This window comes from Ruditapes philippinarum, unplaced genomic scaffold (assembly GCF_026571515.1).
Source record: "Ruditapes philippinarum isolate M1 unplaced genomic scaffold, ASM2657151v2 ctg2745_1_1_1_1, whole genome shotgun sequence".
Classification (NCBI taxonomy): Eukaryota; Metazoa; Mollusca; class Bivalvia; order Venerida; family Veneridae; genus Ruditapes; species Ruditapes philippinarum.
In genome coordinates, this window is record NW_026855150.1 from 44,606 (window position 1) to 70,949 (window position 26,344).

At 32.8% G+C, this 26,344-nt stretch overlaps 1 protein-coding gene across 1 annotated transcript; it reads left to right on the plus strand.

Annotated features, from left to right (window-relative positions):
• The first annotated feature begins 5,253 nt into the window (after positions 1–5,253).
• On the plus strand, positions 5,254–26,011 carry LOC132742279 (uncharacterized). Its single transcript, XM_060730636.1, has 5 exons — positions 5,254–5,486; positions 17,295–17,934; positions 18,732–18,890; positions 21,918–22,623; positions 25,737–26,011. The coding sequence occupies exons 2-5, from the start codon at positions 17,368–17,370 to the stop codon at positions 26,009–26,011; spliced, it is 1,707 nt and encodes a 568-aa protein (XP_060586619.1). The 5' UTR covers positions 5,254–5,486; positions 17,295–17,367.
• The last annotated feature ends 333 nt before the right edge of the window (positions 26,012–26,344 follow it).

Genomic DNA, 26,344 nt, shown 5'->3' on the forward strand with positions numbered 1-26,344 from the left:
TTTTTAAAAGTGTAATATACATAAGTGACAAATAAAGGTAATGAATAAATATTTTACTGAATACTTTTCTTGTACGAAAACATGTATATACATTGTGTATATCACAATGAGAAGTGAAAAAATATGGTCATTATCTAACTTTGATGTGGGATATGTTACATCTAAAATAAACTAAAATATTGTGTTGCTATCACAATGATTTAAACTTAATAAACCATTGAAATGAATCAGCATATTAAAAGAATACTGATATATACTTAACAACTTTGCTAACGCTACCAGTAGCATTTTCACAATATTTTAAAAAAAACTATTGAGTATATTTGCTTGACATTTTCATGGTAGTTAAAGAAATAATTATATCAGACAGTGTTTGGAAAAAAGAACAACATACATTTCCGTATTTAAATTTGAAGATTTTGTATTTTATTTGAGCGCAGCCCCCACTTTACAAAAAAGCAAAAATCATCGGATAAATACAATTACTATTACAATAAAAGTCGTTTTTATGAAACAGACGTATTACTGATTTGCGGTGCACGTTCAACATTCTTGCTACCTGAAAAGTGTACAAAATTTGCAGGCTACTGAAAAATGTCTTAAGTTTTATTTAATTTCTTTTTTAAAAGTCTTTTTGTTCGAAAAGGAAATATAAGTAAACGAACACTTAATACATTGCAACTCGCACCAACTTCGATCAGAGCAATCGCTCTTGCACTTTTTTGGTTTGACAGTTTCCAGTTAGCACATGTTTCACTTTCACCGCGCCTGTAAAAACAAGTTCTTATAAAAATAAATTCAATGCCTACATGAGCAATTAAACATTCTTTAGGGGTGGGATAAATGTAAAATCACATTAAAATATAATAATTACAGACATTATAAAAAAACAAAATTTAATTTATTTTAAATGCAAGAACACAATTTATAATAGTAAGTATTGAATAGTTGGCTAAATTTGCGACTGTGAAAAACGGAGTTTCGCTGGATTATTAATAAAAATCTGTTATTTGTAGACCTATCGTATTGTAAATTATATATAACACAATGGCATCTGAATTAATCTATATTTCCAGAAAATATTATTCAGTTCCTTAAGGTAATGTTAAAGCAATTGCGAAATTGCTACTGCGTTAGGAAAGTTGTTTAGTGTATATATTATTTTAGTAAAATTGCAATCTTGCCACGATATTCAATATCCACATGTACAGTAGCATGTATACGGCGCACGCAGATTTTTTGCGTTAAATGTTAGGTTACATATATCTAAGATCATGAATTAATAGACGTGAGAAAACTCAACTCATGAATACATGAACGTGAGAAATCTCAACTCTTAAATAAATGGACGTGAGAAATCTTAACTAATGAATAAATAGCCGTGAAAAATCTCAACTCATGAATAAATTGACGTGAGAAATCTCAACTCATGAATAAATGGACGTGAGAAAGCTCAACACATGAATAATTAGACGTGAAAAATCTCAACTAATGAATAAATGGACATGAGAAATCTCATTTCATGAATAAATGAACGTGAGAAATCTCAACTCATGAATAAATGGACGTGAGAAATCTCATTTCATGAAAAAAAAGTCGTGCGAAATCTCAAATTATGAATAAATAGACGTGAGAAATCTCAACTAATGAATAAATAGACGTGAGAAATCTCATTTCATTAATAAATAGACGTGAGAAATCTCAGGTCATGAATAAATGGACGTGAGAAATTTCAACTCATGATTAAATAGACGTGAGAAATCTCAACTAATGAATAAATAGGCGTGAAAAATCTCAACTCATGAATAAAAAGACGTGCTTATGAATACATTGTCGTGAGGGAGAAATCTCAATCAAAGAATAAATGATGGTGACAGAGAAATCATAATTGATAAATGAATAGACGTGAGAAATCTCTTTTCATGAATAATATGATTGACAAATTGCTAAACGATGCCATATTTCTGCTGAGATGCTTATGCTATTATGTCAACGTTTGACGTAATCTCAATGTTCGTTTTCATCAAAAGCAGGACTTTTTTATTTTATGCGCAATGAGAAACACAAAATGGAATTTCGACTGTTTTATTGACGTGCTAGGAACGAGACCCGTTCTAAACAAGAAGGCGACGCTTAATGACCGTTTTATCAACATCTATTTTATTATTGGTGTCGAAAGTTTTGTTATATAAAAAGTGTTTTTAGCCTGATGTTTCTGCGACGTCGCAGTCTTTTATTCTTTTATGTAGACAATTTTTCATGTAGACTAATTAACGTAAGACACAGTCTGGTCAGTATGTGATTTTAAGTCACATGTATCAAACTTTACAGCAGAAAGCAGACAAGAGGGTCACGACGGCCCTGTGCCGCTCACCAGAAACAACTGTTTTTCAAATGAACTTGCCGAAAGGAAAGTCCAGCTTAACTTCAACTTACCCATCTAGTTCTATAGTTTCACAACACTGACTGGCTTTTTTTCTTCATAATAAACAAGATGGCCATAAATCACTTATTGTTCAGAATATAAATTGAAATATCTTGTCCAAATATTATGGAAAGGCTTTGTTAAAAATATCAATGTTGTTTTTTTTTTCGTCAACGAAGGTCTAACGTACACTCCGAACTATTTGTTATTTAACGACAATTTCGTTAACGAATGTTTTAGGTTATAGGGTAAATAACTAACTAGAGCTTAACAAAGGCTTAACGATGATCGAGTGCTTCTAGTTACTAACACCAGTCGGATTGTTCTTTTTTTCGCGAAAATAATTTCTGTAATGTTATATTTTTTCTTGTTGTGTGGTGTTGTGTTAATTTCTATTAGCTTCTCATTTAACTTTTTTTATTTCCAAAAGTTATATCTGTTAAGTTCGTACAATTATACTGAATACTTAACGGAATGAATACATGTACACAAATTGTTTCAAATATAGTTCATTTAGCACGAAATACTCGTGCACTGCACAAGTGCTATGACTACTACATACCATACACTACACATACAACATAAAGAATATTATTACCGGTATATATAAATTATTAGATAATAGATAATAATTAGGTACAAAACTAATATTTTGCAATTCATTTGCATCTCTAGTAAAATTGAATGAAAAATAGGGAAACGAAAAAAAAGTGGAAAAGTTAGACAACTTGTGAGACTCGAACTCGTGAAAAAAAAACTTAAATCGTTTTGGATCCAAATGACTTTACTAACTTTATTTAAAATTCTTTTTGTTATCTTGTACAATTTTGGCCTTCTTGACAAAGATTGTAAACTTTTGTGTACACAAAAATACAACGTCACTCTCACACAGTCATGGGCACAGTGTTTAAACAAACACAGTGTAATCTTTGATATTGTAAATTAACGAATGTACTGTTGTGATATCTCAAATTGAATATTCCATTCAAAAATTAATGTCACTTGAAATAAACGACACGTATCTTTTATTTATTCTTTTGTTCTCAAAATTTCTTATTTAACTTTTCGATTCACACCTGAAATAAACACGATGTGTCAATCAGTACGAAAACTCATGTACTTGGGGCGGTGATAAAAATAAACCAATCAGAGAGAGTACCGAAACGAAATTCCCCTAACCACGTGATCTATTTTTAGGATAGGCCATCTGTCAATCAAATGCCCCTTTGAAAAGTTATTGAGTGCAGTTCCCACGGTCTACGCAATTAGACTACTTTTTTTTCTCTTTTCGATCAAACGGTACTAAACATCAATTTATTGTTTATTTATTATTATTTTGTTAAATAAACGCAAACTAAAAACTATATTTTTTAAATATGATATATCAGCTTACAAACATAAATTTATATTGTTGTCCTCTATGTTATATACCTATTTTTCATAGTGACCAATTTCTTTTATATGTTTACATATTTGATTTGCTCATGTTTTTGTATACTATACAAACTGAGTGTTATTGTAAATAAAATTGAAATTGATATCTCAAGGAAAATTAACTCTATTTCTACAAATATGTTTGACAATCATAATCATTTAAAAATGCTCATGGTTGTAGAATTACAAACAAATTCTTGTGAACATTTTGTACTTTCGGTTTCTACAACCATTACATTTAGTATAGAAATAATGTACTGTTATATATAGAAATTTACTTAATTCATGTGGACTTTCACTCAATAAATACTAAGGCCCCGTTCATACCTATCCAAGTCCATATTCTCTTGTATTGGATAATGTAGACACCCTACTTGAATGGGTTTTGACAAGAAATTATGTGAAATCCATGAAGATAATTTCTTGCAAGAAAATTAGAACACGTTCTATTTTTCTACAAGTTTTTGGCTTACAAGACACTGATAACACCGGTTTGACACAAAACATGTGCCCCATGTGTGATATTGTTGTTATTTTAACTATATTTAGACTTTTTTATGCCCCCACAATGTGGGAGCATATAGCGTTGCACTTGTCCGTCCGTCCGTCAGTCCGTCCGTCCGTACGTCCCGAAATCTTGTGAACGCAACTCCTCTTAAACCGGATGGCAGATTTTTGCTTAAACTTACAGGGATGAACAACCTTAATGTGTAGATCGTATTAAGGAAGGAATTTTCGCTGCGACCAAATTTAACAGAATTATGGCCCTTTGTTGATTTTTTCACTAGATACTATGTAGAAATTTTGTGAACGCAACTCCTCTTAAACCGGATGGCAGATTTTGCTTAAACTTACAGGGATTAACAACCTTAATGTGTAGATTTTAGTAAAGGAAGGAATTTTTGCTGCGACCAAATTTAAGAGAATTATGGCCCTTTGTTGATTTTTAGTTTTCAACTTGTGGCACATGTAGTCCAAAAAATATTTGACCTAGAGTCATAAGATTGACAGAACAGTGGCGTGTGGGGGCATCCGTGTTCTATGGAACCATTTCTAGTTTGTTGTCGATTCAGTGTACATGACCTGTGAATTTAAGCTTATGTTGACACTGTCTTGGTCAAAGGAACAAATCGATACACTGATACACAGAAGAGCAAAAAAAATCTGTTTATCAAAAGTATAAAGTACAATTAATATATTTTAATGATCTTTTTTCATTTAATGAATACCTTTCATCAAATGAGATTTTGCTTCAATTTATAATTCAAAATATTTTTATTACACATTTTATTTACTTCATTGATTTATAGCTATTTGCATCATTTTCCGCTTCTTTTATTCACACATTTTATGGAAACATGATAGCATTGCAAAGACAACATGATTCTTACTATCTTGGGAAAAGCCGAAAAGATTCGATTGGAGGGTTAATTTTATAGTAATCATAAGATCATGAATGTACTTTGTAATATGATGTATACATGTATATATGTGCAATAAACCATTAACAACGTTTCGGTGTAGAAAGAGTCGATATAAGTTTATAGTAAACACATACAGGCCGACCCATAAAAGTGTAATGGATATTTTGATTTACACGAGACATAACAAAATACGGAAAATTGAGGTATGCACTTTTCTATAAATGTAAACGATGATAATGTTTCGAAAAATTTATTAAACTTTGTTCTTCATAAACATTGAATTTAACTTAATCTTTGGGCAATATGGTTGCGGAAATGATAAATTAAATGTACAATAAAAATCTTGTTCCATAACGATGTTAATACCTGGTTATATAGTTTTTTCTGCCAGTGTCCAACGATAAATGATGAAGGTACAGCAGAATCTCAACTTAAGAAACAGTTCAAAACTTTGTCTTTACAAGTAGATCGTAAAATAACTCAAAAAGTAAAACAAGTGAGATGTTTTAACTTGGTTTAAGAATAGAGTTTATCAACTTTTTTTCATTTTTCATCTTGGTGCTGTGGTAAAAAAAAAAGAAAAATGTTGTGAAACGTTGTTATGTTTATAATAGCAATATAAAGCGTATTGAATACGATTTCTATGTTGACAAGTACGCAAAGTTTAGTTTGAGTCCCAAATAATGTTACAACTCGGCCTATGATATGCATGAGAGGTTGTGGGGAATTTACACATGTTTCAAGTAGGTGTATCTGAAGCGTGACTTCTGAAAATGTTTTATTTATCAATGAAACATATGTCTGAAGTTTTTAAAACAAATAATTTCACTTACATTCAAAATATTTTGCCAATATAATAGTACTATTATACTAATATTTATACACAACCACGTCCAAATAAAATATATCTCATAAATATATATTTTTTTCACGTTTTGAGTGTACAATTACATGATGTGTTCGACTGGGAATATTTTAGCTGTCGTTTTTCATCCATGATATATCATGAAATATGTTTGCTTTAAATATAGAAAAAATATATGATGTTACTTATTTTTTTAACTCTTAATTTAACCTAATTCCATTGGTTAAAATGCGTCATGACTACGATTTACATAATGTTTTACATATAATTGTGGTCTCATGGATACAAATATATCAAGTTCTAAAAGATTAAAAGGTGCAACACATTTGAAAAACTTAAGAATAACTATATGTATGACCGTATTTTTATCATTACAAAGCTTTTGAACATTTCTATTTTGATAATGAAGAAAATATTTGTCAAAACTTTATTGAACGATTTAGGACCAATGTTTACTTTTTGAAAAAATGAAAATACCGATAAAGTCGCTATAAGTAGGTAAGGGTTGTCAAAATTCAGTTTACACCGCGGCATATCCAGCGATAAAAATTATTTATTATAGATCGCAAATGACTAATAGGCAATATTTGAACAATACAAAATTAGTTGTAACAAAATGCCTGTAAGATAGGTTGCTGCACAAACATAGGTTTTTTTTTATTTTACTTTATTTTTTTTAAACATTTTTCATCAAGAGATATATTTACGTGTTGAGATTAAGTCCTGGCTTAACATACATGCTTAATTTTATGGTGTGTGTGTGTATGTATCACAATATTCTTACAATTTATTATACACTCAGTCAGTCCTTATGCCTTATATTGTTTTACTGCTCCCTTGGATCTTTACAGCCAGAGCCCGTTCATGTCAGAAAAGACCGTTTCAAGCTTTCTTTGATAATATGCAATAATCTTATTGAAAAGAGATGTGCAAATGTTTACATTGATATTATTTGTTTAGTAAGTTGACGATTAAATTAAGGAAACAAATGTGAAATTAAAGTGAAATTAAAAACAAAATTCTTCATCAATAACGCGTCTTCTATTTTCTTGTTAAAACATAAATAAGATGTTTAACGATATGATAATTTTTTTCATTAGTTGCTATTTGTGTAAAAATTAAAATTAAATAGTTTTTATATCCGTATATTTGTGTTTTATCTGAGACGATTTGATAATAAAGTATATTTGTTATTACAGTGTCTTTTGTACAATAATTTTAACGAAATTGTTCATTTCAATGTACATTTTTGTTGTTATTGATAAAATAGCCTTTAACATACATATATAATCAATAGATTGTTGCAAAGTTTTCCATTTAAAGGATTACAATCTACATAAAAAACAACACAAATAATGTGAAAATTTATTTTAATATCAAACAGTTGTGTGTGAACTATCTTAAAAAAGCTATGATCAAAATGCATTATTACTTAATAAAGCAAACTCCACTTGTCCTTAACGTCATAGGACAACCTAAACAAAGTCCAATCATAGCATATGCGAGTATCCGTCGGAGAATTCCAATCTGAAATGCAAACACAGGCCAGACTTTTTTCTTGCTTTTTCTAGAATATAATATTAGTTTAACTGAGTCAATATTTTTTCAAGAATGTAAATCCGTTTCAGCGGTTGCTATTTCCTAACATATCTAACCCTTTTTTGTTGACATATGCACGCAATTTCATTCGGAAACGCGCCGAAATGACTTCATTTTAAAGCATTCGACACATCTGGCAGATAAAATTTTCAGCATTGGTAAAACTAATGTAAATACCAGCCTTATATTGCAAAACAAAATCTGTTTTCAACGCATATATCTTATATCTACTTAACAGAGACAGCAAGTTGGAAAACTACTTTTTGAACTAAATTTCAAAAACTGCATAACTAAAAGTATTACTCAAATTCTATAGGGATTGCTTTTTATTTCTTGAATATTCTTAAATGGTTGAAAGTATTTTTTCTTACATGTAGATTATGTAGATTATTCTGACGGCGTATCCGATCTGTCCAGTATATATTGATTTGAAACTTGTATATGGCGTGATATCTACGAATAAAGTAATACCTAAAGAAAGCGTGTGCCATCAGCATGTACCTTCATGTACACATTCAAACTTTGCTTCTGTATAGTAACGTTTGAATCTCGCATTGATTGGTATTGCTTTCGTACGAATAAGAGGTTTCTTGATGCCGAAGACGAGTAGGGAAATAAAGTAGAAAAGAAAGTAGGGGGCATGTGGCATGTATCCTGGGGGTGTCCAAGAGTAATGTTGCAAGGATGTTGGAACTGTTTCAAACTGAAGGAAATGTCACCGATACGCATGGTGGTGGTCGTGAGAATGTCACAACTCGACGAGAACATTTTATTGTCGTCCAAGTGCGACGTAAACACTTTATTACGGCTTCTACCCTGCAAAATGGCTGTCATAATGTCAATAACATAGCAATTGTTTTATATCCAAACGATCAGAAACCGTCTTCATATAGCTGATATAAGAACCAGACGACAAGCAATCTGCATTCCGTTGATGCGAAATCACAGTCAGTCTCGTCACAATTGGGCGCGCGCTCACGTCAGATGAACGTTGAATGACTAGACCACAGTACTATTTAATAACAAATATATATTTTGTGTAGACTTCATTTATAGACGAGTCCAAATATGGAGATGCTACCCATGACCGTTTAAGTGTGGTATATGCATGCAGGGAAAGAAACTTTTATTTATATATTGTTCAAAACGGCACATTGCAATTGACAGCTGCACGATACATCAATTACATTTCAGATATGTATGTCCGCCCATATGCCGGTGCTATAGGTCCTTATTTCAATTTGATGCCCTTCCGCACAGGGCACGGGTCACCAACGAGTACCTAGAGACAGCAATTATAGAGGGAATATACTGGCCAGCAAGGCCCCTAGACTTTGAACATACCTGGGACATGCTGCAGACCACAATATCTGCCTGACAAGTCCTACGGTTTTAGAGTTTCAACGGGCACTTCTGGGCGAGTGAGCTCGAATACTACAACACAGCATTTGAAGGCTTTTTAGAAGTATGAGATTTCGATGCCGAGCTGTAATCCAATCAAATAGTCACAGTAGTATATGCGTCGGGTTAAAGTCACGTGCCGCGCATGCATGGCGGCCATCTTAGATAAGAGATACTTCCGACGTCCATATTGGTCAGTAGGAGCGGCTGTCATCTTGAACTCTAATTTTAACGAATGACATTTATTTTAAGGTCTCCCGAAAGCATACAGAGCTGACTTTTATACTCGATCTACAGCTTGTTCGCGTCCATTGAGGGTCAGGGACTCGGCTCTAGACGGAGGAAAATGCGTTTTCACGCACGAGTGATTTTATGTACAATCGATCATAAGCGCTCGATAGAACGTCTCAATTTTACGCGATTTTACTTAAACATAATAAATTTGTGCATGACTATGTATGAAAATACTAAATATTTTACGTCCGAGTGTTTTCACTTAAATGATTACCCGATGTTCATCCCTCCATGTCCAACTCATAAATGAAATGAAACTCAAGATTTTTTCCCACGAGTTACTGGTCTATTTTGAGTCGAGATCTATAGTAAAAATGTCTCAAAAACCTTCTTTAAATTACAATGTCTGGCGCTTGGGTATATTTTCAAAACACATCCACTTGTGCTCCTTTTCAAATGTTTTAGAAAACATGTCCCTGGGGGCGAAGCTGGTCCGTCATTCGGTGTTACTAAGTTTATAGAGAATTGTATAAGAAAAAAAACATCTAAGTTTCCTTTTATAAAACAATATTGCCAATAGCTTAGATATTTGGCTTCATATGCTTCATATTCATTTGCTTGTTCATTACATACGCGATCGTGTTTTGATAAAGTCGATTGCTGAACAGAAGCACATAAAAAATCGACAGACTGAAACCCAAGCTACATGGTCTCTAAAAAGTACAATATACAGCCGTCAGCTTGATAAAACACTCAGCCATTCATATAGTCTGTCACAAAACATTTATGCAACACGAAATGGCTGACGTCAGTAAATATATCATATTTCAAACTTTAAATAGTTTCTACTTTAATGAACCAATGTTTTTATGACAGGCGCAGTAAACATGCATTATAATTCGATCGAATAACATTTATATGAAGTTTAGAAGGCGGGGGCTCAGATTACAACACGGGGGACTACATGTTATATGTTATTTTGGTTTTGGAGTGATATATGTGGATATATTACCTGTTAAGATTTTATATCACCCGAGCCGTTTTATCTTGGCATGTAATATGTCCACATATATCACTCCAAAACCAAAATAATAATTTTATTACCCTTCCCCTGCCGAGTTTAGACGATTTTAAAAAAAATCATTGCTGTTTCAAATGAAACGTCGAAATAAGATTCCCTTTAGGGTACCTCTTCGTCACAACATGACGTCACATAAAAACATGACATATTTTTCCCGTACCTAACGAATGTAAACAAGAGAAAAGGAGTAGTCTATTGAACGCACTTTTTTGTAATTAATATCAAGCTTTCACAAGGTCATATTTGTTTTCGATACTGATGGTAATATGTATCATTACTCTACTTTGGTAAATATTTATCATTTGACAGTTAAAAAGTGCTTTTAAATCGGAATTTACACCGCGTAAAATCGAACCGTACGCGCATCACCTCAGCGCATGTTGTTTACAACGTTGGGTACCCAACGGGGAAATTTAGTGTGTATATTACCCGTCTGGCTCGGTTATATCAATTTCTTTCGGGTGATCAATATCCAATCAAAAAGGCGGAAAAAATCTGGAAGGGTAATAAAAAGTTACGCAACAAGTTTGAAGCAATGCAATTATGTGTCTATTAGTGTAATGTCTCTTTCTTTTTTTTCTCTGTTTTTCTTTTTATTTTTATCACAAAACCAATCATTAAAATTTTATTCATATACATACAATATATAGAGATATACATTTAAAGGGGAACACAAAAAATTCTTTTAAGATTCTACCAAGATTTTTAAGAATGTAATTTAATAGTATCTTATCAATATTGTAAAACACTATTACTGCCTGACCAATTTTTAATATAATATTAAAAATAAAAATGTGAAGTATCATAGAATTTTGTTAACATTATGATCAAGGAAAACAACTACTACTATAACATATATAATATGTTCAGTCAAGAGTTGAACCTCTTGTCATTATTTCTTTATCCATGATATCATAAGGAAGGAAAATTTAATTTAAACTAGAACTGTGTCCAAAGGACACGGATGCCCCCACTGGCAACATATATATGGTATAAAGTGAAAAAATCAACAAAGGGCCATAATTCTGTTAAATTTGGTTGCAGCAAAAATTCCTTCCTTTACTACCATCTACACATTAAGGTTGTTCATCCCTGGAAGTTTAAACAAAATATACCATCCGGTTTAAGAGGAGTTGCGTTCACAAAATTTCTATATGGAATATAGTGAAAAAATCAACAAAGGGCCATAATTCTGTTAAATTTGGTTGCAGCAAAAATTCCTTCCTTTACTACCATCTACACATTAAGGTTGTTCATCCCTGGAAGTTTAAGCAAAATCTGCCATCTGGTTTAAGAGGAGTTGCGTTCACAAAATTTCTACATAGTATATAGTGAAAAAATCAACAAAGGGCCATAATTCTGTTAAATTTGGTCGCAGCGAAAATTCCTTCCTTTACTACCATCTACACATTAAGGTTGTTCATCCCTGGAAGTTTAAGCAAAATCTGCCATCTGGTTTAAGAGGAGTTGCGTTCACAAGATTTCGGAACGTACGGACAGACGGACGGACGGACGGTCAGACGTACGGCGTGACGGACGGACAAGTGCAACGCTATATGCTCCTACTCTGTGGGGGCATAAAAAGGTCATAAAAGGCGTTAAAGACAAAAAGAAACAAAAAAGGCAGTGGATGCAGAACCGAGCTGATCAGACCTAAATGAAAGATATAAAGATCCTAAAATGGCAGCAAAGCCACATAAATTGTCAAACGGTGTGTTCCATAACTTTTAAAAGTTCAACGCTTGGAACTAAGTTCTTTAACTGCATCGGTCAAGTGTATACTTTCCCAACTAAATTAAATTCAATGTTGTATTATTTAAGTATTCATTGCCTAGAACAATAACTGTTAAGGTCCCCTGTGTGTTGACATCTGTATATTTTGAATGTATCCATGATTTTATACCTTCCCAGAAAGAAGAACTAAACTGGCAATCCCAAAATAAATGTGTTACAGTTTCAATATGGTTGTTCCAGAAAGAACGAGTATTAACATCTTATATTCTCATCTTATGTTTGTTTGTTTGTTTCATTTTACGCCTTTTCCCCAACAGTATTTCAGTCAAATAGGCGGAAAGTTTCCTAACCATCGTTCCTGGAGAGTTACACCAGTACTAGACAACCTTCCTCCGCGCTAAACTACCAAAGCATCCTCATGTTATGTAAAAGATAGTTTGTTGCCAGTATCCTGTGGTTACCACTGTTAGTTTGATGCCTTTATAATATTATGCCTATAAACTTAATGCAATATCAGTTAAAATCATCATTCAAACTGAGTTCGTCTTTCTATTTCTCTTAGCAGTAGAGGATGTATATGCTCCAAGAATAAAATTATAGATTTGCCAATTACCGTAACTCTGACTATTGATTATTTCATCAATAAAGGCTAAATATTTTTTCTGAATTTTTAAAAATATTCTTATCGACTTTATAATGTTTTGACACTGTAAAAAGAGTATTTTATATCAAACCTACGTACAGACTCAATCAAACGGAGTCAATTTTTTTCATGTAATTTTGTTGTGATTAATGCTTCCGAGGGAACACACTTTATCCAGTTTCTTAGTTAAAAATTCATCAAATAATAGGAAATTACCTTTACTGTCTAAGAAGTCATTAACCAAAATAATGCTGCAATTAACATATCTTGGAAAATAAACAGTAGAACCAACTATTTTAAACATACAGTTATGCCAAACAGTAAATGAGCAATATTCACTCTAATTCCTTGAGTACTTATGAGACCAGTAAAAAACATCCTTTTAAAAATTAATTTTGCATATGGGTCATCTGGGGTCAAAATAAGGTCACACAACCTGTTTTTGGTAAAACTTAGTAAACACTCTATAGGCTAGTGTTTTGTCCAAATATCCTGGTCATTTGTGAAAAAATGTTTTTTAAGTGACTTCAAAGTCAAGTTAGAATAAAGGACAGATGTTGTCAAAATCTAGGTCGCACGGCCCAAATATGACAAACTTTGTTAGCATTCTAGAGGATATTGTTTCGGTCTAAATGTTTTCGTCAGAAAGGTTGATCGGGTGAATTCTAGGTTTCAAGTTCGAATAAAGGTAATCTGGGGTCAAAAACTAGATCTCACAACCAAAACATGGAAAAACCTTTTAAACACTCTCGAGTTCCAATAAGGGTCATCTTGGGTCAGTATGTATATAGAAAAAGTTAAGTTACACTCTAGAGGCTACTGTTTTGATCCAAATGTCCTGAAAATAAGTCAAAAAGGTTGTTTATGCGATTTCAGAGTTTGAATATGAGTCATCTTGAGCAAAAAAGGTCAAAAACAATGTCACGCAGCCTAAATATCGAAATAAAAACTTGTTAACACTATAGAGGCTTATATTTTGGTTATTATGATCCGAACATTTGTCAGAAAATTTGTTTATAATATTTCTATGTCAAAATATGGAAAAACCTTGTTAAAACTCAAAAGGTCTGCGTCATGTGGGGTCAAAATCTATGTCATACAGCCCAAATATGGAAAAGCCTGTTAATACTCGGAAGGCTATTGTTTCGGTCAAAATGTCCTGGAAACTGGTCCAAAGGGTTGTTTAGATAATTTCTAGCTAAACTTTAAAATTGGTCATCTTTGGTGTACAGAGCTTTGATTACACCATGAATGCTATATTTGCAGCCCAAATGTATTGGTCAAGTTTGAATATGGGTCATCTTGGATAAAAGAAAAGGTGACATTCGATATTTCGATAAATACGGTGGCATAGAGGTAACATTTGCACTTTTATTTTATCTCGTGGCCACGACTTATTATCTTGAGGCCTCAAGATATTATCTCGTGGCCACGACTTATTATCTCGTGGCCACGACTTATTATCTTGTGGCCTCAAGATATTATCTCGTGGCCACGAGTTATTAACTTGTGGCCACGACTTATTATCTTGTGGCCACGACTTATTATCTTGTGGTCTCAAGATATTATCTCGTGACCACGACTTATTATCTCGTGGCCACGAGTTATTATCTTTTGGCCTCAAGATATTATCTCGTGGCCACGATTTATTATCTTGTGGCCACGACTTATCATCTCGTGGCCACGACTTATTATATAGAGGCCACGACTTATTATCTCGTGGCCATGAGTTATTATCTTGTGGCAATGACTTATTTTCTCGTGGCCACGAGTTATTATCTTGTGGCCACGACTTACTTCAGCCAATGAAAATGGTCGTTTCATCTTGAACAAAATTTAATATCACACTGGCAATAGCAGTCACAAGAGGGGCGTGTCAATCACCACCATATATTCACTTAAGTTCACGCATTTTCACAGAGACGTGCTGAATTTCAGTAAGGGCTAATCAGCTAGTATATCACTATAAACTGTATTGACCACATTAACACGTCCACTGAGTAGAGTCTTGTCATCACTTATTAGACCTCTGTATTCTTATCTTATGGTCCTAACGTTTAAGGATAAAGTTTCTGCAGATGCAGATTTTCATAAAATACACTCACTTTTATAAGTGGTCATCACCGGTAGGAAGATAGCAGTAGCATTGAGCAGTAGCAGTAACAAAATTATAAAACATGAAGTTGGCAGTAGCTGTAGCACAGAAGAAGCAGTAGCAAAATTATAAAACGTGAAATTGGCAGTAGCAATAGCACAGCAGTAGCAATCAAAGAGGAGATCTTAAAAAAATTGACATATGTCTTTGAAACTTGTATATGTCAGTTTTTATAATAAAAAATAAGAAAAGAAAAAGATTCAGATAACCCGTTAAAGTTAGTCATTTATCATTGTGACATGGTAGTATATCTTGAATAATGATTATCTAGATACAAGTCTTTTATGGGATTCGAATCCACAGGGAAAAGGGGCAAGTTATTTGAATGAACGACCTTAAAAGAATACATCAACCGCATATATTTCTTAATTACATCTCAATTAAATTAGATATACCGTGCTCATCCTTGAAAATTAAAATCACAGATTTTTTTTTTAAATCTATGATGCGTCTAACTTGAATAAAGAAATCAATCAACTATGTACAGGAAGCTGCGTTCCCTATAACAGGTCAAGTAATCGTTACTTAATAAAACTTACACTATATAATTCTATTCATGGTGAACACCTATATTGTGTAGAATTTTCAATATAAAATATCTACTATCTGTGAAGTCAAAACATGTTTATTTTATGTTTACATGTACAAAGGGACTATGTAACAATTATCAATATTGTCTAATATTAAATTTAAGCAAAGTATATCTTTAAAGAGAAATGAAAGAAACACCTGACCATACAAAAAAAGAAGAATAATAATTATAAAACGTTCCCTTTCTTCACCGCCGCAGCGTTTGACCCCACCGCTCTTGTGAAAGCTGTGGCCAGTGTGATATAAGGTCCTATTGATATTAACTTTTGTTCAAGATGAAACGACCATTTTAATTGGCTGAAATAAGTCGTGGCCACAAGATAATAATTCGTGGCCACGAGATAATAAGTCGTGGCCTCAATATAATAACTCGTGGCCACGAGATAATAAGTCGTGGCCTCAATATAATAACTCGTGGCCACAAGATAATATCTTGAGGCCACGAGATAATAAGTCGTGGCCACGAGATAATAAGTCGTGACCACGAGATAATATCTTGAGGCCTCAAGTTAATAAGTCGTGGCCACGAGATAAAATAAAACTGCAAATGTCACATCTATGCCACCGTATCGTGGTGATATTAACTTTTATTCAAGATGAAACGACCATTTTAATTGGCTGTAATAAGTCGTGGCCACAAGATTTTAAGTCGTGGCCACGAAATAATAAGTCGTGGCCACAAGATAATCACTTGTGGCCACGAGATAATATCTTGAGGCCACGAGATAATAGGTCGCGGCCACGACATGATATCTTGAGGCCACAATATAATAAGTTGTGGCCACGAGATAATAAGTCGTGGCCACGAGATAATATCTTGAGGCCACGAGATAATAAGTCGTGGCCACAAGATAATAAGTCGTGGCCACAAGATAATAACTCGTGGCCACGAGATAATAAGTCGTGGCCACAAGATAATATCTTGAGGCCACAAGATAATAAGTCGTGGCCACGAAATAATAAGTCGTGGCCACGAGATAATATCTTGAGGCCTCAAGATAATAAATCGTGACCACGAGATAAAATAAAACTGCAAATGTCACCTCTATGCCACCGTAATAAACCATGTATACTTTTGCACTATTTCCGATGTAGATATAAACGTTATAATATTAGTTTAAGATGTTGACATTTTCAGCTTTTCATTACTTGCTAAAAGTATTAATTAAGAACCTAAATAATCAGGTAAGCGATAATCATGGCACTCCTGTCATTGTTTTGTGTTTGTTAATGCGTCCAGTATTTATTAAGTCGGGCGTGTTGTCTCCTCTGGTCATATTAGTGTAAAATAGCCTGTTGACTTTATCACAACGAAGACAAGAACTCTATCGAATTCAACGCGAAATATGTAAAACAAAAGTGCATTGTATTAACAAAAAGTAAAAGTTTATTTTTAACAAAATGCATTAACTAACATGATACAAGGTCTTTAGATTTATAGTAAATATAACGAGTGATTTTCATCACAATAACATGTAATTTGAGATTTAAAAAAAAAAACAGTAATAATTTTTTAGGTTTAGCATTGAATTATCTTTTTTTAATTCTTTCAGACACACATACCACTAAATACTGGAGAATTAAACAAAATATATTCTTATTCAGTTTCGAAACTGAATGTTACCGTTATCTACGATTAAACTGGCTAAGGTAGATCATCTCAATCAGAATGACATAGAGTTGTTAAAATTTTATACATTTTTTTCAGGCTTGGCGCCAAGACTACAAGTCACGACAATGATAATTCTTCTCCGTCTAGGAAGTATATAGATGTATCAGCAATGGCTTCATACAGCCTTAAACTACTAGAAAAGAAATACAATAACTGGGTTAAAGCCCAGTTAGCTGTGCTGTTTAATGAAGAAGGAATTGAACCATTTGTTTGTAATGAAATTCAAATATTTCAACAGAAATGTTTAGATGATATATGCTACAACAATGGACTATTAAGCGGAGCTTTGTGCTCAAGTTGTTTTACGGAAAATATTGTAAAGTGTCCTACAAACCGAATATGTAATGTTGGACGTGGACAATGCAGTTATCATCGAAATGCCACTACACAGTACAATCCTTCCGGTTGTCCTAATAACATATGCGACAATTTCAAGGCAAAAATACAGAGTGCACATAGGTTCTATGGTCCATCATTCAAAAATACCGATGCAACGAATTGGTGCAGTAATCCCTGGGAGGTCGCTAAATGTTTTTTGCCACAAGATGGGTATAAAGATGTTGTGTCTGCAAAAGAGACGGATTTCAATGGCATCATCAGCGTTGTCATTAATTACAAAGACTTTCAGATGAAAGTACATGAGCACTTAGGAAATAAGAGTAACCTTTTTGAACAGGTAGGTTAATTTCAAACTCTTCTTATCTTAGTCTATGAAACTTCATAATGGCTGATCAAAGTGTTTAGGTGTGTCTTTTTTCGCACAGGCCAATATTGCATTTATCTGGTTAAAATCAGATCATCGTTTACGCTCCGTTACTCTACAAAGCGAAAGGTAGTGGAGCGTCAATTACGATATTTGGTAATTTTAATGAGATTGATATTTTTAAACTCTGTAATTTATATTTGTACGTTCCAAGCAGATGATTAAAAGAAATCAATTATCTGGAGGGCAGCGTTCGTGTGGTAACACTTTATAACTAAGAATCCATGGGTTGCGGGATTTATTCCCCTTTACTCAAAATAAAATTACTACAACTCTTTCCAATGAGAATTTTAAAACCCAGATCTCAATAAATGGCAAGTGAATCCCACCAAAAAAGAAGATTTGCGTGTGGTATTAGAATTGGTCTTACTTTGTGGAAAACTTTGTTCAAATATAGTAAAAATAGCAACTTAACTGGTATGGTAACTTCTGTTAAAAACCTGAAAGGGGAAATTCTTTGAAATAATCTACATTAAATGTCCAGAAACTAATTTGAAGCTGCAAAAGTTATATGACTAGTGCTAAGCTCTATGGAAAGAAATATCGCATCTAAAGAAATGTATGTGCTTTTACCCGTGTTAACAGATAAAGAGCAATGTAATTAATTTGTTGTATGAATTATTTACAAAACGTTTTAATTTTATATGTTGCATTATATCAAATGTACACTTTCAAGGCTCCTCTGTTTCATTATATGATTCTTTTTTCAGGCGAGAGAAATTGGTAGGATTGTGAGACATTCGTCAGAATTAGAGGTTGAGGACAAGGACCTTCAGCAATACTTCAAAGTATTGCAACAACTATTGTCTGATCCCGTATATTTAGCTACAGATACGCATGCACAAAGTGCTAAACAGAAACTGTCAGACGTACGTAAACATTCTTAGCTCACCTAAGCAGGAAAAGCTATATGGTGTATTAGACCTTTCTATCTTAAACGGACTTCGTAAACGGACTCCGTAATACTGAATTAAATGGGGGATTTTCTCAAAACATAAATGTGGAAAATAAGATGTAAAAATCAATACGCTTTAACTGTAATATGCGTATCCTAAACTTTAGTTGTCACATTTTAGAGTGTTTGTTCATGAATTTTTATCAGATTTTTTTTTCTGATTTCTTGAGCAAGTTAAGATATTGTTCATCTGGTATGAACAAAAATTAATATAATTGAATAAATTAATGTGAACATTCTAGTAACCACGTTCCTGTGCAGTTCTTTTTTATAATTGCTTGGAATTTCTTTCTTGACAATTGTAAGCCATAATTAAAATAAAGTAAATTTGGGATATCAGCTATTTTTGGTATGACATTCAATTAACTGTAAAAAGTTTTAAACCAGGCAGAAATGCATGACAATCAAACTACTTTTAAATATTTGTTTTGGTTTAAAACGTTTTTCAATGCTTGGAACAAAAGATAGTCTTGATATTCGTTTTGTAATATACATTAATGCACTTTGTAACTATATATAGTAACAAAATTGCCTATAATTTCAACTCAGTATACAATGCATATGTAACGTGACCGATTATGAGTTTGCGACCCAGGGCAAATGGATGCAAAGGGATGTGATTATTCTGATCTTTCTATTTCTATACCGCATATTTAGTGTTCAACCCTTTAACTGTTCAACACTATGGCGTATGCTTTCCTCTTGATTATTTTGATTTAATCTGACGGACCACGTGGCAGACTCTATAATGAACAGTCCTTAAACCCATCGGGACTGAATTGTTTAATTTTGGACTTCTGCTTTGATTTGTTCAAGTTTTTAGGTGATTTTCTTGCTGCTCTGTCATTCTTGAAGCCATTGGATTTTTGTTATGGTCATTGGGTTTATTTTTATATGTAGAGTGTAACTTCTGAAAATCGAGCACATTTTGTACCAGCAAAAAGTTTTAAGAAGTATCCAAAATTCAAAAGTTTGAAATTATCTGAATAAGTAGAAACATAAAAAAGCAAGTAAGACCTACAAAATAATTATGATGTTAAATTTTTTTTTAAATACATGTAGCAGAATTTGAAGTTTATAAAAAATAAAATAAATTTTAGTATCACCTAAGTATAATTGACTTTGATAACACAACAGCATAAAGTAAATTAACACATCACTGTACCTGTAATATTTTTTTTCACAATATACTTTCCAGTTTCTTAATTTTCACACTTTAATCAAGGCCTGGCTAAACAGGTTGTAATAAAAAACAGGTGTCAAAAGTTAAATGAAAACGTCACTGATCTTTAGAAAATACTTAAATTATGCAGGTTTTTTGTAGTCTCCAGTATAATAATTCTTCACACCCTTTCAATTTTCGACATTGAAAATAACATTTAATCGATATTACCCAAATCTGCCAGATTTTTCTTTCTTTTCGGAATTCGCAATTTAGAAGTTCAGAAATTAAGAGGTATGAATTACATGGAAAACAGAAGACTCTTTAAATTGTTCGGATTTTAGAAGTTTCTGAATTTTTAGAAGTTCCAGAATTCTTACACTGTATGTACATGGTCATTTCTGTGTTTTTCCATAACAACTGTTAAAATTTTGCTTAGCAGGGATAACGTTGTCTTGTTTAAAAGACATGTTTGAGCTGGGAGTGAGGTTGGATGCACCATTAACCGGTTTAAACTTCCCAGCAGTGCTTATGCTGACCGTGTCCAGGCGGCACCCCTCTGTAATTCTCATATGTATGTCTTGTTTATTGTTACATGCAATTGTGTTGACACGCTTGTGTCCTTTTTTGTTCTTTGTTGATATACCCACGGAAACGAAGTTTAGGGAGGGTATATAGGAGCCAGTTTGTCCGTCGATCGGTTGGTCCTTCCGGCCATAGGAAGGTCTACTTCATGGTTTCCAGATGAGAGTTTGGAATGAGATATTGTAATCAAACTTGGTATATTGCATCCTTATGTGTAAACCCCGGCTGGACTTGCATTTGGACCCCCTGGGTCATGGTCACAGGTAGTAAAAATTGGAAAAACGGACAATAATAAGAGTTAGGAATGAGACATTGTAATCAAACTTGGTGTAAAGCAAGTTTATGTGGAGACCATGGTTGGTATTGCTAAAGGTCACCATTACTTAAAATAAAAAATGGTCCCCAGACAATAACTAGAGTTAGGAATCAGATATTGTAACAAAACTTGGTGAAAAGCAAGCACATTATGAAGACCCCGGTTGGTATTGCATTTGGAATCCCTTGGGTCAATGTCACCGTTACTTAAAATAAAAATGGTTTCCGGGTAAGAAATGAGATTTTGTAATCAAACTTAGTGTATATCAAGCCCATGTGGAGTATTGCATTTGAATTCCCTGGGGTCAAGGTCAATGTGACCTTTTCTAAAAATAGAAAAAAATCCGGACAACAACTAGAGTTAGGAATGATATATTGTAATCAAACTTGGTGTATAGAAGGCTTATGTAGAGACCCCGGTTGGTATTGCATCTGGATCCCCTGGGGTCAAGGTTAATGCCACATTTTATAAAAATAGAAAATTGGTTCCGGACAATAACTAGGTTAGGAATAATATATAGTAATCAAACTTGGTGTAAAGCAAGTTTATATGAAGATCATAGTTTGAATTACAATTAATTGAAATAATTCTTTGTGCACAGTTGACACTTCATTTACTATAGGTTTAGTTCAAATGTTTCTTCAGACTTCTTGTCGTCTACGGTGTCATCCCTGTTTTAAATTTTGCTACAACCTTATCCTTTTGTGGGCCTTTTAAATAATTATCTTTAATTGCCTTGGTGATCTTAATAGTCTTATTTGTAGTCTTAATAGTTAGCTGATACTGTGTCTAAAAGATAAAGATGTTTATTAAAAGTTTTATCACTTCATTCGCATGTTTAATTTTTTCTACATGATTGATATCATATATAATTCCAGCTTGAAAATGACATATTGGTTGTTGGAAAAGATGATGTAAGGAAAGCACTAGATGATGTTGCAAAAGCAGTTCGGGACAAAATAAGAACTGAAATAGATGACCAGAAGAAACAGTATGATGAGATTAAACTTGATATGATTAAAAATAAACAAGACGATATTCGGTCACTAGAGTTTAAAACTGCTGAGGGAGTGAAAACACTCGAGAATATTGTTGATGACAACGCTAAGACAATACGAAAAGAAATAGCCAAAATGAAACAAGAAGCTGATGCTTCAGTGAAAACGCTTAAAACCCAAGCTGACGAAGAAGTAAAGAATATTAAAGAAGAGAGTAAAAATTCAGTAAAGATTATTGAATCAAGTAAAAAAAGCGGATTGGACAAAATAAAACAAGAAGTTGACGTTTCAGTAAAATCCTTTAAAACACTAGTTGATGATGAAGCCAAGAAAATTAAAAAAGAAAGTGACAATTTCGTTAAGGTCATTAAATCAAGCACAGACACGGGACTTGGCAGAATAAAACAAGAAACTAACACTTTAGTCAATAGTCTTAAAATTCAGAGCAGCAGTGAAAGACAAAGTATAACCGAACAAGGAAAAAAAGAAAAGACAGCATTGGTTGAATTAGGAGAGACTTTACAGAAAACGCTTTACACAAGAAATATAGATGACAAAGAGGAACAATACGTTTCTTCTAGAAAAAGTAATTCATATATATCATGTATTTGTAGGATCTGGCATGAGTTGACATTTGGCATAAACATTTATGATACTACTTCAGGAAAATGTTTTAAGCGAACCCCTGATGACCTAAATAACATTTTTCCAGACGAGTTTCATTCGAAAGTTTATATTCAAGCTAGAGTTATTACTTAAGGTGATTCATACGCCCATACATCATCAGCCTTAGCTTTTTGACCAAACAAAAATTTTAATCGGCCTATAATTTATGATGTTTCATCTGTGAACCAATTATTATTACAATTAATTGCCTATCTTTTCCATTTTTCTATTCTAAGTAAAAGTGACCTTTACCTTAAACCTAGAGGATCCCAAACTATATTTTGCAAAAGCTTGCTAAAGGCCAAAGTTTGTTTTTTCTTTTAAATCCCATTTATCCACAAACAATCTTTCTATTTTTAGTAACAGTGACCTTCATCTTTATCAAAAGATGTCCAAATAGCGATCTTAAAGGCCCAACTGGACTATAAAAGCCAGCAGATGGTGCTAGGGCAGGTTTCTTATTAATTTTATGCATGCTTCACTTCAGGGACCCTTTTTCAAAGATTTAAGATTAATTACCAAATGCATTTAAACAACACTTGGCATGTATGTAGGCATAGATATTCTTGATATAGATTGACCAAAATTATTCAAAATAAAACTTTGTTAAGTGTGTTTCTGGAAAAAAATACTGGCTGTCAAATTTGAAATTTGAATTTCCATGGGAGGAGCCAACTGATCATTACAGGTCATGAACCTTCAGTAGTAAACAGATGCACGTGGCAGTGTTTATTTCAGTGAGAGAGATTTGTAGCAGACGATATATATTTCAGGGAGGGAGATTTTCAGCAGACGACACATTCTAATGCTGAATACATGATAAGAAAAAACAATAACTTTTACTGATCTTACTTTATCAAAAAGTATTTATATCCAACAAATTTACAATAATCCATTAATCTATGATTTTTTTTTAATTTCAAAGTACTGATTCAACTTGTATTTAAATGGTTTAAACTTCATGAAAACAGTAAAAGTAACTTCCAGTTCTGTATATTTCATTTACACTATATTTTGTTGTAAATATCTTGTAGTTAAAATTACATTTCACAAATGTTTATCATTTGTATAAAATTTTTATATATTAATAGTTTAAAAATATTTTAAATTCCTGTCAAGATCATTTTTAGCAGTTTTTCTTAAAAGAAATGTCCCATGTAAGGCACATCCTTTGGATTTGGACATAGTTGTCTGACTTGATGAAAAACAACTGACTTCAAAAATAATATATGGACAAGATGGCTTGATAATGTCTTTTAATTAATCTGATTAATCTGTGAGTTATATAAAACATCCATTAAACCTCTCCTGTGTAAAATATGCTGTTTTGTTTACATTCTCTCTGCAGGTTAACACTGCATTCTATTTTTAGCTCATGGTTTATAACAGACAGTTTTACATCACTGATTAGTCACACCCACAAATACTCGCTGCCGCGGCAGCGAATGTTGCCCCTTTAAGCATGGTCTCTTCTTAAGCTTGATATATACTAAGTTTGAAAAATCCCCTATGTAACTAATTCATTTACTTTCACCAGAAAAATTCATCTGGTCCACTCCATTCGCTGACTTCATCAAAATCACAGCTTCGGGCAAAATTATAACCGACTTGTTCAGACTACTCTATCGATGGTAATCATCTCCAGTAGGTTTAAAGGAATATTTAGGGACCATTTCTTATAATAAAAAATCAATAGAGTACAATATTAAGAGTGACTTTCCTCATCAAAATAATATGTACCAAAATTCCTAGGTCGGCATGATTAACAATTTATTTTAAAACCAATGTAATAGTAGATAATTTTTATGACAAAAAGAAAAATAAATAATATTCAAACCGTAGCTGATGTCAGCGAAAGGTGTGGACGAGTAGTTTATTTTGTCGACACTAGTAAATATTGATGAATTGGTGATATACAATGGTTTGATTTAATTTATATTATGGTTTTTATTGTTGGTTTTGTTTTTTTGTTTGTTTTTTTTTGTTTGTTTGGTTTTTTGGGGTTTTTTTTTTAGTACATTTTAGTGTGAATAGCAGATCGTTGTCCTTTATGTCTTTCGTAAAATACGGCGAAATGTGTATTGGTCAGTGAAAAGATGTTGCATTCTTTGTGTTTTTTTATATTATTATATGGGGTACATATATGACGTTAATTCTTATTAAGTGACAGAATATCAAGATCCTGTGCCTTGACCTTGATCCCAGGATGTCCTAAAACAATACTAACCGACATCTTTACATAAGCTTGCTATATATCAACTATGAGTACAAAGACTCATTTCTAACTCTTGATATTGTCCGGAAACAATTTAAGCTCGATTTTTTACATAGAAAGAAAAAGAGGTATTGTTACAGTTAAGGCAGTTTTCCCGTTGCCGTCTGCAAATTTTAAACTTGATCATTTTTGACAAGATGATGTTCTTAATAAAAGTGTCAGAAACGGTTTGTCCTTTAGGATTTGAAAAACCGTTTATTTAGAAAAGAGAAAAAAATGCATGTTATCACATATCACATTTATCCAAGTCTTTATCATTTATGTGTTTCTGTGGCTTATAATAATTGCTAAAATATATAGTTGATTGAATACATTAACATGTAAAATGTTTAATGTGCAACTGCGGCCTTGATGTTCAATATATATTTATTTCTCTATTCAAAATTATTTAAGTAAGCATATAACGAATCTCAAATAAAACTTTATTTAGAATACATATTGCAACCATGGCCAGAGATCGGCATTTGAATGAAAATCAAATCTTTATCAAGTATCATTATAGGATAGTAATGTGTAATAGAATAGGAAATTCGGAAATTCTAAAGAACGTCCAAAACGGCAAAATAAGAGATGATGCTTCACCAACCACATTTTCCAACACTGGGTTAATCAGAAGTTATTTTTATGATTGTGTAATCGTACTTACATGTATTAGTTTCATGTTCAATGATTTTAATAATCTGTAGCATACTTACTAAACAGCTTTTCTTGAGGGCACAAAAGACAATTTGATAGCGTCTATATCATTTCTATTTTAGAATTAAAAGAAGAAATTATTGCATGGTACAACATGTATCAGAGTACAGTTCCTCTTTCACCACTCACGGACGATTTGGATACCCCTTTAGCTTGTTTTTACGTGAAGACAGAACTCAACATGAAAACAAACGCATTCAGCGAACGAAAGGAAACAACTAGAGTCAAGTCGCTAGAAGACGTCTTTACATCAGGTAGGAAGGTCCCACGTGAAATATATTTGTCAGCTGACGCTGGCTTTGGAAAAACTGTGTTTTTTCAAAATATCTGGCTATAACATGGTGCCAAGCTCATCAAAGAGATGAAAACTACAAACATTTTATAGAAGAAGAGGTAAAAGCTCTTTCTAGTTTTGCGTTTGTGTTTCTGGTGTTCCTTAGAGATACAATTGAAGTGTGTAACGTCGACGATATGATCGAGCAACAGGTTATTGAAAATCTTCCTTGTTCATCATCATTACCAATGGACTTTTTAAAAGAAATTTTAAGCCGTGAAAAATGGTTAGTTATATTAGATGGACTAGATGAATGGACTCATCCTGAAAACAACTGTACAAAACCAAATAAAAATATTCCTCATCGATATGCACGAGAAAAAGTGTGTAATTCTA

Excerpts from the sequence above, each read along its gene's own strand:
- LOC132742279 (XM_060730636.1), top strand. The coding sequence starts at position 17,368 with ATGGCTTCATACAGCCTTAAACTACTAGAAAAGAAATACAATAACTGG. Across the intron at positions 17,935-18,731 it reads AGAGTAACCTTTTTGAACAG|GCGAGAGAAATTGGTAGGAT; the intron begins GTAGGTTAATTT and ends TTCTTTTTTCAG. Across the intron at positions 18,891-21,917 it reads CTAAACAGAAACTGTCAGAC|CTTGAAAATGACATATTGGT; the intron begins GTACGTAAACAT and ends ATATAATTCCAG.